Source organism: Saimiri boliviensis, chromosome 1 (genome assembly GCF_048565385.1).
Source record: "Saimiri boliviensis isolate mSaiBol1 chromosome 1, mSaiBol1.pri, whole genome shotgun sequence".
NCBI classification, from domain to species: domain Eukaryota; kingdom Metazoa; phylum Chordata; class Mammalia; order Primates; family Cebidae; genus Saimiri; species Saimiri boliviensis.
The window spans coordinates 241612780-241631598 of record NC_133449.1 but is presented as its reverse complement, the minus strand read 5'-3'; the positions used below and the strand labels follow the sequence as shown (position 1 = coordinate 241631598).

The 18819-nt window shown below is 40.8% G+C and overlaps 1 protein-coding gene across 5 annotated transcripts in view; it reads left to right on the top strand.

The window, feature by feature from the left end:
• Positions 1–18819, top strand: part of NLN (neurolysin) — a 108557-nt gene that overhangs the window by 38205 nt on the left and 51533 nt on the right. For all 5 annotated transcript variants that reach the window (XM_010336569.3, XM_003925788.3, XM_074385362.1 and 2 more), the window contains 3 exons: positions 10733–10840; positions 14659–14761; positions 15422–15582. In XM_010336569.3, coding sequence (XP_010334871.2) covers positions 10733–10840; positions 14659–14761; positions 15422–15582 — 372 coding nt within the window. The remainder of the gene's footprint in view (positions 1–10732; positions 10841–14658; positions 14762–15421; positions 15583–18819) is intronic.

Genomic DNA, 18819 nt, shown 5'->3' with positions numbered 1-18819 from the left:
CAGTCCCTGCAGCTGCTTTCACAGGCTGGTGTTGAGTGCCTGCAGCTTTTCCAGCTGCAGGGTGCAAGCTCTCAGTAGATCTACCATTCTGGAGTCTGGAGGACAGTGGCCCTCTTCTTACAGCTCCACAAGGCAGTGCCCCAGTGGGGACTCTGTGTGGGGGCTCCAACACCATATTTCCCTTCCCCACAATCCTAGCAGAGGTTCTCTGTGAGGTGTCCACCCACACAGCATACTTTGTCATGGACACCCATGCATTTCCATACATCCTCTGAAATCTAGGAGGAGGTTCCGAAAGCTTAATTCTTATCTTCTGCTTACCTCCAGGCCCAGTACCATGTGGAAGCCACCAAGGCTTGGGGCTTACATCCTCTGAAGCAATGGCGTGAGCTGAACCTTGTCTCCTTTTAGCCACATTGGAGCCGGAGCATCTGGGATACAGGGCATTATGTCCTGTGGCTGCACAGAGCAGCAGGGTGGGAAGGGAGGGGGCCCCGGGCCCCCACCCACGAAAACATTTTTTTGTCCTAGGACTCCAGGGTGATTGGAAGGGCTGTTATGAAGATCTCTGACATGCCCTGGAGACATTTTCCCCATTTTCTTGGCTACTAACATTTGACTCCTTGTTACTTATGCAAATTTCTCAGCTTGCTTGAATTTCTCCCCAGAAAATGGGTTTTTCTTTTCTACTACATGGTCAGTCTGCAAAATTTTCAAACTTTTATGCTGTGCTTTTCCTTTAAGCATAAGTCCCAATTTCAAACCATCTCTTTGTGAATGCATATGGCTGTATGCTATTAGGAGCACCCAGGCCACATTTTGAATGCTTTGCTGCTTAGAAATTTCTTCTGCCAGATACCCTAAATCATCTCTCTCAAGTTCAAAGTTCTACAGATCTCTAGGGCAGGTGCAAAATGCCCAGTCTCTTTAGTAAGGCATAGCATGGGTGACCTTTACTCCAGTTCCCAATAAGTTCCTCATCTCCATCTGAGTCCATGTCAGCCTGGAATTCATTGTCCATACCACTATCAGCATTTTTGGTCAAAACCATTCAAGAAGTCTCTAGGATGTTCCAAACTTTCCTACATCTTTCTAACTTCTTCTGAGCCCTCCCAACTGTTCCAACCTCTGTCCATGTCCCAGTTTCAAAGTCGCTTCTGCATTTTCAGGTTGTCTTTATAGTAGTACCCCACTATCCTGGTACCAATTCTCTGTGTTAGTCCATTCTCACACTGCTATAAAGAATGCCTGAGACTGGGTAATGTATGAAGAAAGACATATAATTGACTCACAGTTCCACATGGCTGGGAGGCCTTAGGAATTTACAATCATGGCAGGAGGTGAAGGCGAAGCAAGGCACATCTTACATGGTGGCAGGAGAGACAGCAAGCTCAGGAGAAGCGTCAGACACTTACAGAACAACCAGATCTTGTGAGAACTCACTATCATGGGAACAACATGAGGAAACTGACCACATGATCTAGTCACCTCCTACCAGGCCCCTCTCGTCACATGGGGATTTAAATTCAGATTGCAATTCGAGATGAGATTTGGTTGGGCCACAGCCGAACCATGTCAGTATCTTAGTCAGATTGTGCTGCCATAACAAAATACCATAGACTGAATCCTTTAAATACGAAAGTTAACTTTTTCACAGTTGTAGAGGCTGCAAGTCCGAGATCAGTGTGCCAGCATGGTTGGGGTCTAGTGAGAGCTCTCTACCTAGCTTGCAGGTGGCCCCTTCCCTTCCCTACTGGCCTTTCCTCACTGAGTGCACATGGTACAGGATGGGAGGTGGGGGACTGGAAGGCAAGGAGAGAGAGAAACAGGGAGAATTCTCCTTCTCTTCTTAAAAGGCCACAATCCTGTCAGATTAAGAACCCACACTTCTAACCTCATTTAACCTTAGTTACCTACCAAAAGCCTGTTTGCAAATACAGCCACATTGTGCCTAGGGCTTCTATAAAAGAACTTGAAAGGACACAGTTTAGTCCATAGCACAGGATGTCTCCATGTGGTCCCTTTGTGTGGGTTAATTTGGGCTTGCTTATAGTGTGGTGGTACCAGGATGGTAGGACTTCTTTCATGAGGCTCAGTGCTCCAATATGAGTGTTCTAGCAAGCCACATAGAAGCTACTTTGCATTTATAACCTGTCATAGAAGTCATATGACATCACTCTGCCATACCATATTGGTTGACAGGTCACTGCATTCTTCCCAGATTTAAGGGATACCACATCTCAGTCTGGGGAGTATCAATTGGCAGTCATGTTTCAAAACCTTCAAAATAGGAGAGGAGGTGGGATGGTTACTGGGAACCAAAGAAAAGAAATAGAGCGAATAAGACCTGCTACTTGATAGCACAACAGGGTGACTGTAGTCAATAACGACTTAACTGTACATTTTAAAATAGCAAGGTATAACTGGATTGTTGGTAACACAAAAGATAAATGAGGGGATGGATACCCCATTCTCTGTGATGTGATTATTACATATTGCTTGCCTGTCTCAAAACATTTCATATGCCCCATAAATGTATACACCTACTGTATACCCACAAAAATTTTTTAAAACCTTCAAAACAAATAATTTGTTGACTAAATGGATAGAAGAAATTATAGTCGAGGATAAGACTAACCAGTGTGTTGTGGTCTTTTCTCCCTCCCAGTGTATGACTGGTAAGACTGCCTTACATTTGTATAGCAATATGACTCATCCAATCTTATGAGGTAGGCTTTTTTGTAATATAAGTGGAGAAACTGAGGCTCAGAAACAATAACTTTCCAAGAGCCACAGCACTGGTGGGTAAGTGCTTGCCAAAAACCATGTAGACTGTTTGTTAGACCCTTTGAGGGAGAGAGGTATCATGTTTGATTCTATTTTGTATCTCTGGCAAGAGTGCCTGGTAAAAAGTAAGCATACAATAAATGTTCATCAGACTAATGTGAGAAACCAGTTAGTGGCAGATCCAGAAAATAGGCCTTCAGTAATTTCTGGGACATGAGATACCCATTTGGAAAAGTAAAATTGATGGTTTCCTCACAACCAACTGAAAAACAATTCCTAATGGATTAAAGTCATAAAAGGCTAGAGCTTAAAGCTTCTAAATGCCGGTACAGGAAAATACCTTTATGACATCTGGGCAGGGATATATTTCTTAAGATGCAAAAAGTGTTAACTACAAAATATAATGCTAATGAACTTGACTATGTTAAAATAACTTTCATTCATAAGGAAAGTGAAAAGACAATTCAAATACTGAGAAAATAAATTTGTAAAACATTAAACTAGCAATGCATTCTACGATATATAAAGAACTACTACAATCAATACAAGAAACATCCCAGTAGAAAAATGGGCAAATTATGTGAAGAGATATTTCAAAAGAAATGCAAGTAGCAATTAAACATACAAAAAAATGTTCAACTTTATTAACGATTAGAAATGCAAATGAAGACCATAATAAGTTACCATTCTTCACTCACAAGATTGCCAAACATTAAGAAAATCAGTAATGCCACGTTATATATGTGAATATGGATCAATAAGAATGTTTGTGCATTGCTTCTAAGAGTATAACTGATTAATAACCAAGCTGGAAAAACTTAGTATTACAAAGTTGGAACTTACATTCCTACAACCTAGCACGTCCACCCCACTCCCACCTCAGCATTTACCTAGAGATACCTTTGCATTTGTGCAAGGTAATATTGGACAAATGTTCATAACAACCCAGATTGCCATCAGCAAGCAAATGGATCTATAAATTATGGTACATTTATGCAGTGAAATATTTTGTAGCATTAAATAACTATAACAACATGGGACAATATAGTTGAATCTTAATAGAAATGAAGGAGAGAAATTGCAGAATACTGCATACAGTGTGATACTTTATAAAGCTCAAAATGAAGCAAAACTGTACGACCTATAAGTGGTAAAACTGCCAAAAGTATTTATCACAAAATTCAAAAAGTAAGAATTTTTTTCATAGGTTACCTGTTGCATAAGTAAATGCGGTGGTATTGTTAATGTTCTGTTTTATAAGTCGAAGGGTGGATTTAATTTGTCCTCACTACATGTATATAGTTATATCCATTTGGAGATAATCAAGTCTCACATACAAATTTAACATATATTAAATGTATCCTTTTTTTTTTTTTTTTTCACTTTTTTTTTTTGAGACAGAGTTTCGCTCTTGTTACCCAGGCTGGAGTGCAGTGGCGCGATCTCAGCTCACTGCAACCTCCGCCTCCTGGGTTCAAGCAATTCTCCTGCCTCAGCCTCCCGAGTAGCTGGGACTACAGGCCTGCACCACCATGCCCAGCTAATTTTTATTAGAGACGGGGTTTCATCATGTTGACCAGGATGGTCTCGATCTCTTGACCTCGTGATCCACCCGCCTTGGCCTCCCAAAGTGCTGGGATTATAGGTGTGAGCCACCGCGCCCGGCCTTAAATGTATCCTTAATTCCACCAATGGTGTTGGGGGGGTCGGGCAGGAAGAAAAAGCAGTGAAAACAAGGACTTCCTCCTCCTTTAAAGCTAAAAACAAATGGCCAGGTGTCAAAAGCCAGCAATTATGGCTGCAGGTATTAGTATTTCACAGTTCTGACAAGGGCTTCTCAACTTTTGGCTTTTAAAAAGCCAACAGACATCAAAGAAGATTTCATACCTGCTCTTTCCAGCCATTTTGGTGAGAAAAAAGTACAGTGTCTTCACGTCAAAACAATCAGGCATAGTCTGTTCCAGTGGCCTGCTAAGGAATTCTGCAAAAAAGGAATTCTTCCATGAAATAGAGGCTGAATTATGCAAGTCAAATTTAAGAAGTACGGTGATCTACTGTAACATTGTTTGTTTATTTTTTTAGAGCGGCGGGCTTTGGTCTTGCCAATTCATCTTAGCCAATTAGTGATTTAAATAGGAAAGTTTTAATGTTACAGTACAGATGAATAGGTCATAAGATTAAGTGTAGATAATGTTAAACATTATGTAATCTCTCCTACTTGGAGACCCAAGCCATGGAGACCCAGCTTCAAATTAAAATATAAGAACCAAAAATGGCCGGGTATGGTGGCTCATGCCTGAAATCCCAGCACTTTAGGAAGCCAAGGCAAGTGGGTGGCCTGAGCCCAGGAGTTCCAGACCAGCTTGGGCAACATGATGAAACCCCGTCTCTACCAAAAATATAAAAATTAGCCAGTCTCATAACCTGGTCTCAAAATAAATAAATAAATAGATGAAAAAATTTTAATTAAAGTTAAAAACAAAAGAATCAGTACCTTAAAACAATGACCAAAAAACAAAAAAAAAGAATGATATCCCAAATTCATTTATAATTTGATTGCCTTTATTTACCATGTCTTCTTGATTTTTGAATATGTAGGTCTAGTCATTGGTCATAATCAATGCTACTAAACTTGTAGTTGTGGTCTTAAAAGCCTAGAGAACCAGATATAAAGCATCAACTACCTTGGCTTAGTTTCCCCATTGGCCAGGCACCCTTCTTTTCTGCTCCTCTTTTTTCCAAGTACTTACCTATTTTTTAACGTATTGTGTGATATCGATGTTGCCTATTAATATGTCTTTCTTTTCCTTCACATGACTTAAAGCTCTTCAGGAATATTCCTTTTTGTTTCCTTAGTGCCAGCCATAAATAGGAGCTCCGTAAATGTATGTTGAACTGAACTAGTCCCAATGAAAATGTATCTTCATGCAGTGTTGTGCCTCACTTCAGCAACCTCCTGCTGTAGCTCAGACAAAAGCAGTGAATCTTGTGATGGCATATTGAATTAGTAGTCAGCAAGCAGTCCTGGCTATATCCCCCTAGCCCTAGAGTACAGACAACTGCCTAAAAATGTCCTCTTCACAGTAGTAGGATAGCAGCCTTACAGTAAATGTCATGAGTTGGGGCAGGGGCAAGAGGGAACAGATGAACTAAAGTACAAATATAATACAATTATTGATTTCTCTATTTTAATTCTTTTTTTGTTTTTTGTTTGTTTGTTTGGGATATTTTTGTTTTTGTTTTTAGAAACAGGATCTGGATCTGTCACCCAGCTGGACCCTAGTGACATAATCACAGCTCACTTCAAGCTCTGCCTCCCAGGTTCAAGTGATTCTCCCACCTCAGCCTCCCAAGTAACTGGGACTACAGGCACACGCCACCACACCTAACTATATACTGTCTTATCCTATTATAATTCCTTAGCAAATTCAAAGTTTCCTAATTCATTTTTTTTTTTCTTGAGGTGAGGTCTCACTCTGTCACCTAGGCCAGAATGCAGTGGCACAGTCATGGTTCACTGTAGCCTGAACCACCTAGTTTCAAGCATTCCTCTTGCCTTGGCCTCCCATACTGCTGGGATTACAGGCATAAGCCACCACACCCAGCCCTGAATTCTATTTTTTTTTTTTTTTTTTTTTGATATAGGTTCTTACTCTGTTGCCCAGGCTGGAGTGCAGTGGCTCAATCTTGGCTCACTGCAACCTCTGCCTCCTGGGCCCAAGCAATCCTCCCACCTCAGCCTGCCAAGTAGCTAGAACTACAAGTACGCACCACCATGCCCAGCTAATTTTTTTTTTTTTTTTTTTTTTTGAGAGACGGGGTTTTGCCATGTTTCCCAGGCTGTACTTCTGAGCTCAAGTGATCGGCTCACCTCAGCCTCCCACACTGTTGGGATTACAGGTGTAAGGCACTGTGCCCAGCCCTGAATTCATTTTTTAAATGATATTCAGAGGAATATACTATCTTAATCTTCACAGTTTTTTTTAACAACACTGTAATTTCTCCTTTGTATAATACAGAAAATCCCACTGAAATAATTTTTTATTTACATATTTTAGAAACAGAAAATATGAAGTTCTTGTTAAAAAAAAAAAAAGACAAATCCATGAGACAGAAGGTGGGGCGGGTTTAGGGGAAATTAAGAAACTCAGTATTTGGTCAGGCGCAATGGCTTATGCCTGTAATCCCAGCACTTTGAGAAGCCAAGGCAGGTGGATTGCTTAAGCTCTGGAGTTTGAGACCAGCCTGGGCAACATGATGAAAAACCTTCTCTACAAATAAACAAAAATTACCCAGGTGTGGTGGTGTATGCCTGTAATCCCAGCTACTTAGGAGGCTGAGGTGGGAGGGTCTGTTGAACCTAGGAGTTCAAGGCTTCAGTGAGCCACGATTACACCACTGTGCACCAGCCTAGGTGACAGAGTGAGACCCTGTCTCAAAAATAATAATAGTAATCAACTCAATTTTTGTGATGAAATTTTAAAAAATGATTAAAGATGGTAATATAGTTGTATGACACATTGGGAAAATCATTAAATTGGAATTGGAAGAATTTATTTTTTGCTATTTTTAACCATTAGATAGCTATGTGATCTTGGGAAAATCATTTAACCTCAGTTTTCTTGACTGTAATATGAGTATATAATTATATGTGAGAGAGATGCCGAGAGAGAAAGAAAATACACATTCATATTAAAACTCTTTGTTACAGGAGGAAATTAGGGGAAAACTAAATCTTGTCACCACAGAGATTAAAATAAGGTTCCATACTGTCTGATTATATAAATTTAAAGATCACTTTGGAGAACTTTAGCCCTCCACTCTCTAAGCAGAAAAACTTCACCTAAAGAGGCCTATGGTCTGGTTCAGATTCAAGGGGAGAAATCTTTGTTAGGAAGGAAGGTGCAATTACAGCAAGACAGTCTAGAAGTGTTGGCTGATTCCCACTTAGAAAACCCTTGGGCAGTAATTCTGACCTTGCCTGGGGATTGTAAGAGAATATTACTATGATCAGCTCTGGGATAGGAATGTGCTTAAGAAGCATGTTTTCGAAGTGCCTTACTCCTACCAGAGAACTCCGGGGATTTCCTGAAACCTTAGTGTCTGCCTAGCAAGCAGTGTCTGGTTGTCGTTAGTCAGATTTCTGTTGTGTCATTTTTGTGGTAAGTTAAAAATTTCATTACAGTTAATTAGTCATACATATATAAATTATATATATATATATATATATATATATATAGAGAGAGAGAGAGAGAGAGAGAGAGAGAGAGAGAGTTTTACTCTGTCGCCTGAGCCAGAATACAGTGGCATGTTCTCGGCTCACTACAACCTTCACCTCCTGGGTTCAAGTCATTCTCCTGCCTCAGCCTCCCAAGTAGCTGGAATTACACACACGCGCCACCACACCTGGCTAATTTTTGTATTTTTAGTAGAGATGGGTTTTCACTATGTTTGCCATGCTGATCTCGAACTCCCCACTTCAAGTGATCTACCCAATTCAGTCTCCCAAAATGCTGGGATTAAAGGCATGAGCCACCACTCCCAGCCTAATAAGTCATATTTTAATTAGACCTAATTCAGGGCTGATTTTTCTAAGAATATCCTTCTACCTGTTTGTACCTTTATCATTTATTTTGGGAGTAAGCAGTTTTAGGCTATGAGTTTTGAATTCATATCCTGAATATAATTTAGGTTTTTTGAAATAGCAACCCTGCTATGTGCTGATATGGCAGGTTGCAGCCTACCTAATATGAGAGCTCATCCTGATCAAGTATAACCATAGGATAGGAATTCTGCTTTCATCAGCTGTTGAGGCTTTGTGATGAGTCTGTGTCCTTAGCTCAGAGCCAAATGTGGCCCAGGAGCCCAAGTGCACACACAGCTGTTCCCCTGTAGCCTTAGCTTCTCACTGGCTCCTTTCCTTGCTGGGATGGTCCTCTGCTCTGGATCTTACCCTGCTTGCCTGGGTCCTTAACAACTTATCCAGCTCTTGCCAGACCCTTCTCACCAGAGATTCCTCCCAACTCCCCTGCACATAACTGTAGCCTGGATTCTCCCCAGCGCTACAGCTTGCAGTATTGCACTGTCTAGAGACTCCCATTGCTGTACCTCACACTTCAGGACAGACTTCCTGGCGCTACTAAAGCCAGCCTAGATCAACCCAAGTTAATCACATCCGCAGGAACACTGTGATTTGAGCTGCTGGCCATCCCTGAGGGAACCAGCCCATAGCCCAGTTATCGCCTTAGCCATTGTGGGTTTCTTCCCTTTGCAGGGACCTGCTGCTAGCATTTCATTGTGCACTAATACTAGCTAGGGATAGTTCCAACTCCAGTCATGCTAGCCTACACAAATTCTCCAGGGACCCAAAGGGAGGTTTCTGTGGAAAAAGGAGTCTATTTTCTGCCTCTACTGAGGATAAACTCAGAGGAAACTGTGAGTAATGTATGTACAACAAATGCTTTAGTGCTGCGGCATAAAATTATTTGTTGGCCAGATATGGCATTCACACCTGTAATACGAGCATTTTGGGAGGCCGAGGTGGGTGGATCACTTGAGGCCCGGAGTTTGAAACCAGCCATGACCAACATGGCAAAACCCTGTCTCTACTTAAAATACAAAAATTAGCTGGACATGGTGGCACATACCTGTAATTCTAGCTACTTGGGAGGCTGAGGCATGAGAATCACTTGAACCTGGAAGGCAGAGGTTGCAATGAGTTAATATCACGCCACTGCCCTCCTTCCTGGGTGACAGAGCAAGACTGTCTCCAAAAAAAATAAAATAATTTGTTAGTAGGCAACATGTGATACAGTTGGCTGTATTAAGTGGTATTAAGTTGAAATACAGCTCTGTTGACCTCTGCATCAAACGACACACAGTTACAAAATTATTGCAGCATAGATCTAGCACCAACAACTTAAAATGCAGTCTCTCAGCTGACCAATCCTTTTACAGATTTAACTAGTTGGGAAATTAGGGATGCTCAGGGTTGTACCAGCTGTCTGTCATGGAGAGAATGTTTAACCAATACAAAGCCCATAAAGCCTTAGAAACAAAAGTCCCTCATTGGCTTTCAACCAAACTGAATCCAGAACCCCGGCTGAATCTGTCCAGAGTCCATTTGTTCCTAGGGATCACTAACTACCCAGCCATCCAGATGTGCCATGTGTATTCTGCCACCTGCTTTAGAGAAACGCCTGGTGTCTTTATTACCTTGCTGTGGCTGGGCGAATTTTCCATTTCTCTCCAGGGCTCTCTGTTCTTTTGAGTGAATGTTGTTTGTACTGCTGCATACAGATTTCAAATTTACTGTCCGGCTTTCCTCCTCTTTGTGCACTGCTGACTCATTTTCTCCAGATACTCGTTCCTATGCGGCTTGCTGTAGTCCCTTGATCTCTCTTGGCAAATGACAGTAAGGCATTTTTGAAGTGTTGGAAGGCATTTGCTGGGGTTTTATCCAGCTCTCCCTGTTTGGTATATTGGCAAGAGTCCCACTCTTCATTTGTGTAGAATTTACCCATTATTTCTATTCCCACCTTTCAAGTTGGAACCAGGTTAGCAAATGATAGAAAATTAAATCCAAATGATTTGTAATAAGAAATATGTTTTTTGAAAAAGACTACTCAGTCATAAAGAACGCTCAGAATTAGATTATGCAAATGCTTCTATTATCATACTTTAAAGTGGTACAGGCACTCCTGATTCTGATGCAAGGCAAGGAAATTCTAGTTAGCTTTTTATTTATTTAATGTTTCTGTTTTAAATGAGCAGAAGCTCACTAATGCATAAAAGAAATTAGGTCTTCAGTAGGGCTTGCCTCATAATCACCTATGTGTTTCATAAACCCAACAGAGATGATGAATAAATTTGCTGTGGCCTCATAGTTTATAATTTACCTATGCACTGTTTCAACAGAAATGGTTTTTATGCTCTTTAATTTCAGGAAACCTGTGATCTGGGGAAAATAAAGCCTGAGGCCCGACGATACTTGGAAAAGTCTATAAAAATGGGGAAAAGAAATGGGCTCCATCTTCCTGAACAAGTACAGAATGTAAGTTTATGTTTCCTTTTCTTATCAGAAAAAAATGAATAAATAAAACAAAATACTGGTTGAACAGCCCTAACCCAGAAATCCAAAATGCTCCAAGACCTGAAACTTTTGGGTGCCAACATGATGCTCAGAGGAAGTGCTCATTGGAGCATTTCAGGTTTTTGAAGTAGGTATGCTCTACTAGTAAGTGATAATGGCAATATTCCAAACTCCAGAAAACTCCAAAATCTGAGATGTTTCAAGCCCCAAGCATTTCAGATAAGGGCTACTCAACTTGTGCAACAAAAAACAGAAAATAGGGAAACAGATGGGTTATAATAAAATAACCCGTAACATAAATCCATCTACAATGTATTTTGTATTTAATGGTTTTAAATTCTGTAACTCCTGTTAACCTCATGGTGACTGACAAACAACTGATAACTTAAAATTGTTCTTTTTTTTTTTTTTGAGACAGAGTTTCGCTCTTGTTACCCAGGCTGGAGTGCAATGGCACGATCTCGGCTCACCGCAACCTCCGCCTCCTGGGTTCAGGCAATTCTCCTGCCTCAGCCTCCTGAGTAGCTGGGATTACAGGCACGTGCCACCATGCCCAGCTAATTTTTGTATTTTTAGTAGAGACGGGGTTTCACCATGTTGACCAGGATGGTCTCGATCTGTTGACCTCGTGATCCACCCGCCTCAGCCTCCCAAAGTGCTGGCATTACAGGCTTGAGCCACCGCGCCCGGCCAAAATTGTTCTTTAACCTTGTACAAGTTTTATTTGTTTCATATGTGTTGAGCTTATTTTCCCTACCCTGTTTTACATTCTTTAAGAGCTGGTTTCAGATCTGATAATTGATTTGTATTTTATTCCCTTGGTCATACAGAGATATGGCACTGATAATAAAATCCTTACTGATGGAGAGTTTTAAAACCAGCACTTTGAAATGGAGTATCCTGTTTAATACATGCCCTTAAAAGAAGAGAGCTGCTGAAAGTGCCTCTCAAACTTTTTTTTTTTTTTGAGACAGAGTCTTGCTGTGTCACCAGGCACCGGGATGGAGTGCAGTGGCATAATCTCGGCTCACTGCTATCTCCGCTTCCTGGGTTGAAGCGGTTCTGCCTCAGCCTCCCGAGTAGCTGGGACTACAGGAGCATACCACCACGCCCAGCTAATTTTTGTATTTTTTAGTAGAGACAGGGTTTCGCCATGTTGACCAGGATGATCTCAATCTCTTGACCTTGGGATCCACGCACCTCAGCCTCCCAAAGTGCTGGGATTACAGGCGCAAGCCACCGCGTTTTGTCTAATGCCAGTCAGGTCTTCCAGGTTCAAAAATAAACTCGGTTCCAGAATTAACTTTTTGCTTCTTTGACAGGAAATATGTCAATGATTTATTTCCAGGTCATTCTTCTAGCCAGCAGAACTGGAAATAAGTTTGGAAGAAATCCAAATCAAGTGTTGTCAGCATGTTAGCTATAACCACAGGCACCACTGAGACATGGGTACCTTTCTCCCACCTAAAGCTCTTTGAACACCTTATAACCTCTTCCTTCACCTAGTTAGAGGAGAAATGTGATTGATATCACTTACCCGACCCTTTGTCTTCCTGGTCAATTCTTAATTCTGTTGGGAGCATGAGCACTGTATTAGTTAAGATATGTTTGGTTGCAGCTAACAAAACCCTATTTAAACAAGAGATTTATTTGCTTGTATAACTGGAAGGCCTGGGGTGGGTAAGCTGCATGGGTTGGTTTGATCCTGATGCACAGTAGAGTCACTGGCCACCTGATTTTTCTGTTTCTCTATTCTGTCTTCCTCAGTGTTAGTTTTAACTAAAGGCTGACTTCCTTTCATTACCAAAATGGCTATAAATCTAAAAACTCCACCATCCATAAGGACATAGAGAAGCCACCAGTAAACCTTTCCTCATGTCTTAATGGCTCAGAGTGGATTCTATTTTTAATCCTGAATTTCCTTTTAGTCAATGGCATACCAGGTCTGGGTTATCTGAACAGTCTCAAGGTCAATGAGGATGGAATGATGGCCCAGCTGGTGTAGAAGTCACACCCCTAGAGTTGCAGATAGGATCAGGTCCTATCTGAACAAAGTGGGGCAGAGGTAGAAGGGGGTTGAAGAGAGAATCAGAAAACAGCACTGAACAGTGTATTAGGGCAGTAGTCTCAAATTTAGTTTGCATCAGAATTACATAGAGGGCTTATTAAAACTCTGATGATAAGACTTCTAAGAGTTTGTACTTTAGTAGGTTTAGTGTGGGGATCTCAACAATTTGCATTTCTGGCCAGGTGCAGTGGCTCACGCCTATTATCCCAGCACTTTGGGAGGCCAAGGCTGGTGGATCACCTGAGGTCAGGAGTTCAAGACCAGCCTGACCAGCGTGGAAAAACCCGTCTCTACTGAAAATACAAAATTAGCCGGGCACGGTGGCTCATGCCTGTAATCCCAGCTACTCGGGAGGCGGAGACAGGATAATTGCTTGAACCCAGGAGGCAGAGGTTGCAGAGAGCTAAGATCATGCCATTGCACTCCAGACTGGGCAAGGAGAGCAAAACTCTATCTCAAAACAAAAACAAACAAACAAACCAAAAAAAAACAAAGAATTTGCATTTCTAACAACTTCCCCGGGGATACTGATGCTCCTAGCCAGGGCCACACTTTGAGAAGCAGTAAATTTCATTATATAGCATTGTTAGAAGAATGGGACAGATTAATAAAATTGTATCTTTTTTTTCTGGTGATTTCTTCTTATTGCTTCCTTTGATCTCCCACCTAATACTTTCTATGCACATCTTAGGGTCTATAAATCAGCTTTTTACAAAAGCTCCATAAAACTTTTCCCCAAAGCAACAATAGAATGAATTACTCAGTTCTTATCTCTTGGTTTACTTCATAACCAGATGCCGATTACTGAACTAAAATTTTGAACTGGAAACGATTAGAAATATGCTAATTGGGCTGAGTACAGTGGCTCATGCCTATAATCCCAGAACTTTGGGAGGACAAGGAAGGTGGATCACGAGGTCAAGAGATGGAGACCATTCTGGCCAACATGGTGAAACCCCGTCCCTACTAAAAATACAAAAGCCAGGGTTGGTGGCTCATGCCTGTAGTCCCAGCTACTCAGGAGGCTGAGGCAGGAGAATCGCTTGAACCCAGGAGGTGGAGATTGCAGTGAGCCGAAATCTCGCCATTGCACTCCAACCTGGCAACAGAACGAGACTCCGTCTCAAAAAAAAGAAATATGCTAATTGGTAATGGGCTGCTGGATTTATTCATTCACTCAGCAACTATTTATTGTGTACATACTATGCAATATATTGCATTTACTGTACCTCCTAAATTTATTCAAATTCACAACAAATTCCTAAGACATCACCAGGCTTGCCTTTCTGTAAGTGCTACACACAGATACACATGGACATGACATAGTGGACTGCAGAAACCTATTTTATCAAACACATCCCTACAAAAGCACTTCCTGAAGTGTGGGCACAGAAGTCAATCTTCATATAAAAGTGAAACATGCTCAATTGATAGCAATAAAAATTAGTTTCTTTTTTTCAAGCAATTCCCCTGCCTCAGCCTTCCAAGTAGCTGGGATTCCAGGTATGCACCACCACATCAGCTAATTTTTGTATATTTAGCAGAGACGGGGTTTCACCGTGTTGGCCAGGCTGGTTTCAAACTCCTGACCTCAAATGATCTACCTGCTTCGGCCTCCCAAAGTGCTAAGATTACAGGCATGAGCCACCCTCCCCGGGAAAAGTGAGTTTCTTTTTATTGCTATTGTCCTGCATATTTATCTTCCTTTCAGGAAATCAAATCAATGAAGAAAAGAATGAGTGAGCTGTGTATTGATTTTAACAAAAACCTCAATGAGGATGATACCTTCCTTGTATTTTCCAAGGCTGAACTTGGTAAGTTTTGTTATTTTTCTAGATTAAATCATATGATTTAGGCAAATAATGTTACCTCACAGTTTGCTTTACTTTCCAGATACAAAATTTCTAAATCATAGTTCAAATAATTATTTAAAAAATGATCCAGTACCTAAGCCCACCACCCCTTCTACAGAAGAGACAAATCAACCAAAATTAGATTTTAGGCTAATGAGAGTATATACTATTTCTAGAGACAGTCCAGAGGGGACTTAGTAATCTTTTTTTTTTCCATAAATTTTTTTTGGTAGTTTATACTTATATTTAACAGCCTTCAGTGCCTTAAATTTTTTTTTTTTTTGCCTTGCAGTGTTTTCTGCATTGTATCTTAAAATAGTCTCTACTCATTCAGTCCTGGGTCTTCTTGACTTAATTTTGCATGTTCTCCACTAAAACATCATTTGCACAAGTTGACTGAAACCTGTTCATATTTTGAATCACCATCTCCCAAGGTACCTGGCCTCTAACAGCCACCCCCATTCCAGCAACATCAAAATGATATTAAAAGGATTGTCATTATTTTACTTGAACTTCAATTGCTCCACAAAATTCCTAGTGTTACTAAAATGCACCATGCCAAAGCGAAATACACCAGTAATGAGTAGAAAATTTGATATATGAGAAAATGATTTTTTGCAGGTGCTCTTCCTGATGATTTCATTGATAGTTTAGAAAAGACAGATGACAACAAGTATAAAATTACCTTAAAATATCCACACTATTTCCCTGTCATGAAGAAGTGTTGTATCCCTGAAACCAGAAGAAGGATGGAAATGGCTTTTAATACAAGGTGCAAAGAGGTATTATAAATGTTTGTCTTTCGTTTTTAATGGAGTATTTTAAGAAAAGGGTTTACTTTGTTTGCCAGTGTCAAAGTCAGCTCAGAGACTGCTATTCCTATTTGTGTGTGCACTGTATCTCTAATTCCTCAGACTTATAAGACTTTTAGCTTTCTCATTGCTCATTGGCAACCTGCTTGGTGTGGTCACGGGATAAGCTGTTCTAATAAAAATGCAGTGGGTTAAGTAAACTAGAAGTTGCTCCTCTCCTAAATCAACAATCCAGGACTGATAAGGCATCAGTCCCTCAACAAGTGACTTACAAGTTCATTCCTTTCCTAGCCTGTTGGGAAGTGGAGGAAGAGCACGGAGCGAGCATCTCGTAGGAGAAGACTTGAAAATGACATACATCAGCTCCATTCACATCCCATTGACTCTGATTTCATCATATCTAGCTGTAAGAGAGGCTGGGAAATGTAGTCATTAGTGGAAAGCCATTTGCTCAGAGTTGGGGGTTTTATTATTAAAAAGAAAAATGACTAGAAATAGTGGTTGCTTAGAGATGGATTGGAAGGAGTGCAGGAGAAGAATCACAATGGAGGGTAATCATGATGAAATTTCTAGGGGGATAATTGAAATGTTCATTTCCTTGATTATGTTGATGATTTCACAACGCACACATACAGCAAAACTAAACAAATGCTTTAAATATGAAAAAGAAAAAGAAGTAGACATGGATTCTCAGTCGTCTAGCCAGTTCTACCATGATCTGTCTCTCTAGCTATCCAAGTAACCGTGAGGAGCCTTTTTTCAATACATAAGACTCATTCACCATTTGCTAATTCCCAGTTACTGCCTTAAGCTCAAAGACCGGGATCTCTGGGTGGTTGTAGCTTCTCATAGTCTAGCAAACTATAAAAGGAAAGACACGTTATCAGCTCTTCACCCCAACACCCTCCCCTCATATCCCCAGTGATGGAATAGCAAAAGAATAACCACATGAAAAGCTCCCATTTGGAAAAGGAAAGACTGGGAAACATAGTGAGCCCATAGCATTTTTCTAAAACTTTCAAATTCCTCAGGAATTGTGAAGATTCTGTACTATAGTGAAGTTTCTTGGTTAGCTTGTTGAACTAAACTTGGGTCTGCTTTCTCACAAGAATTCCTTTATTAGTTGTACTCCATGGCCCCCAGTTTTGCCCACAGGGAATTGTTTTGGTCTATTATCCTCGATGACCATCTCTTGGGGGACTGCTGGTCCTGTTAATGCCAGGTAGAATCCCAAGAGTTGCTTAGGGATCAAATAATCACAAACTTTTGTAGGCCAGGCTTATGATATCTTTGGTAATACAGCTTCCTCAAAAATGTAGGTTTCTTGTCTGTTTGTCTCTAATCAGATGCATGTCAAAATAACTATACCCAAGTATCACTTTTGGTCATAGTCCTTAAACTTGCCAAATCTTATATACTGGCTTCTGAATTTTATCCATCTCACTCTTCCTGCATTTAATGACGTCTGCTTTCAGGCCCTCTGAACATAATGAGCTTGTGGAGGAAGGCAGCATTCTCAAACTCATGTCTGCAGTTCAGGATCTCTGAGTGACAGCCTGTTCTCCTGACACTAGAAATATGGAGCAGTTGGCTTTTCCAACCAGCTGAAGATTGTGGACCATAGGCAGAACCTCCCTGAGAAGAATTCTTTTCCTTCTGTCTTTAGAAACTGGCCAATTCTCACCCAAGCTCATCTCTCCCATGTAATTTTTCTAAAAGCAACAAATGCCAGAGATACCTGCCAACATTATTAGTTTTCCCAAACAATTTCTCTAGAGCTAAGACTCAGTAGGTACATGGCCTGCCTCCTGAGTTATGACAAACAACAGTTTTCACAAATGCCCATGGTATAATGAGAATCACCAGCTTTCCAGCCTGCAGTGTCTGGGTCCTTACCTTCCATTCCTGTACATTTTTCATTTTTATTGTTAGTAGTACCCTATTTCTGGTATTAATATCTACGTGTGTCAGGGTCCAGGCTAAGGGACTTTACAGAAGTCAAAAGCACGGTAGCTCAAATAAGATAAAACGTATTTCGTTTTAGAAAGTAGATTAGAAGTTACCAGGGAATGGGAGAGGGAAGACCGGGGAGTTAATGGTTAAACAGAGTTTCTGTTTTGGGTAATGGAATAGTTTTAGCAACACATCATGTTAGTGGTTACACAACAGAATGAGTATTATCACCATTGAATTTTACATGGCTAAAATGGCAGATTTTACCACAGTTAAAAAAAATTTTTTTCTTGTAACTATAAGTCAAACGGTGAGTGGTCCAGAGGTGGAAGACAGCTCTACCATCCTCAGTGTGTGGCTTTCGGGGTCATTGTTGTCATCTTCAGTTCACAGCCCGCAAGGCAAAGATCTGTCAGACATGACCCAGAAATTTCACTCATCACTTCATTCACATCCCATTGTCCCATTGAGTATCACATGGCCACAGCTAGCTTTGAGGAAGGCTGGGAAACATAATAGGTAACCAAGTGTCCCACAAAAATTTAGAGTTCAGCCATGCACAGTGGCTCACACTTCTAATCCCAACACTTCCAAGAGGCCAAGGTGAGAAGATTGCTTGAAGCCAGGAGTTCAAGACCAGCCTGAGCACCAAGGCAAGACCTCATTTCTACAAAAACTTAAAAAAAAAAATCAGGCTGGGCGCGGTGGCTCACGCCTGTAATCCCAGCACTTTGGGAGGCCGAGGCAGGTGGATCACAAGGTCAAGAGATCGAGACCACCCTGGTCAACATGGTGAAACCCCGTCTCTACTAAAAATACAAAAAATTAGCTGGGCGTGGTGGTGCGTGCCTATAATCCCAGCTACTCAGGAGGTTGAGGCAGGAGAATTGCCTGAACCCAGGAGGTGGAGGTTGCGGTGAGCCGAGATCGTGCCATTGCACTCCAGCCTGGGTAACAAGAGTGAAACTCCATCTCAAAAAAAAAAAAAAAAAAATTAGAGTTTTATTACTAAAATAAAAAGTGAGACAATAGATGTTGGGAGAAAATTGATTGGCAGTCTAGAGAGAAGATCTGGAAAAACTGTTAAAAATGAAAGAAAAATCCAAATAAACTATTTAATTTATAACTTGGAGAATTACATTATGTGTATTTCTCTTTTCTACGTTTCCATTTTAGTTTTAAAATACAGGTAATAATAATTATAATTATATAGTGTTTGGTTATGTGCCAGACATTTTTCTAAGTACTTTACAT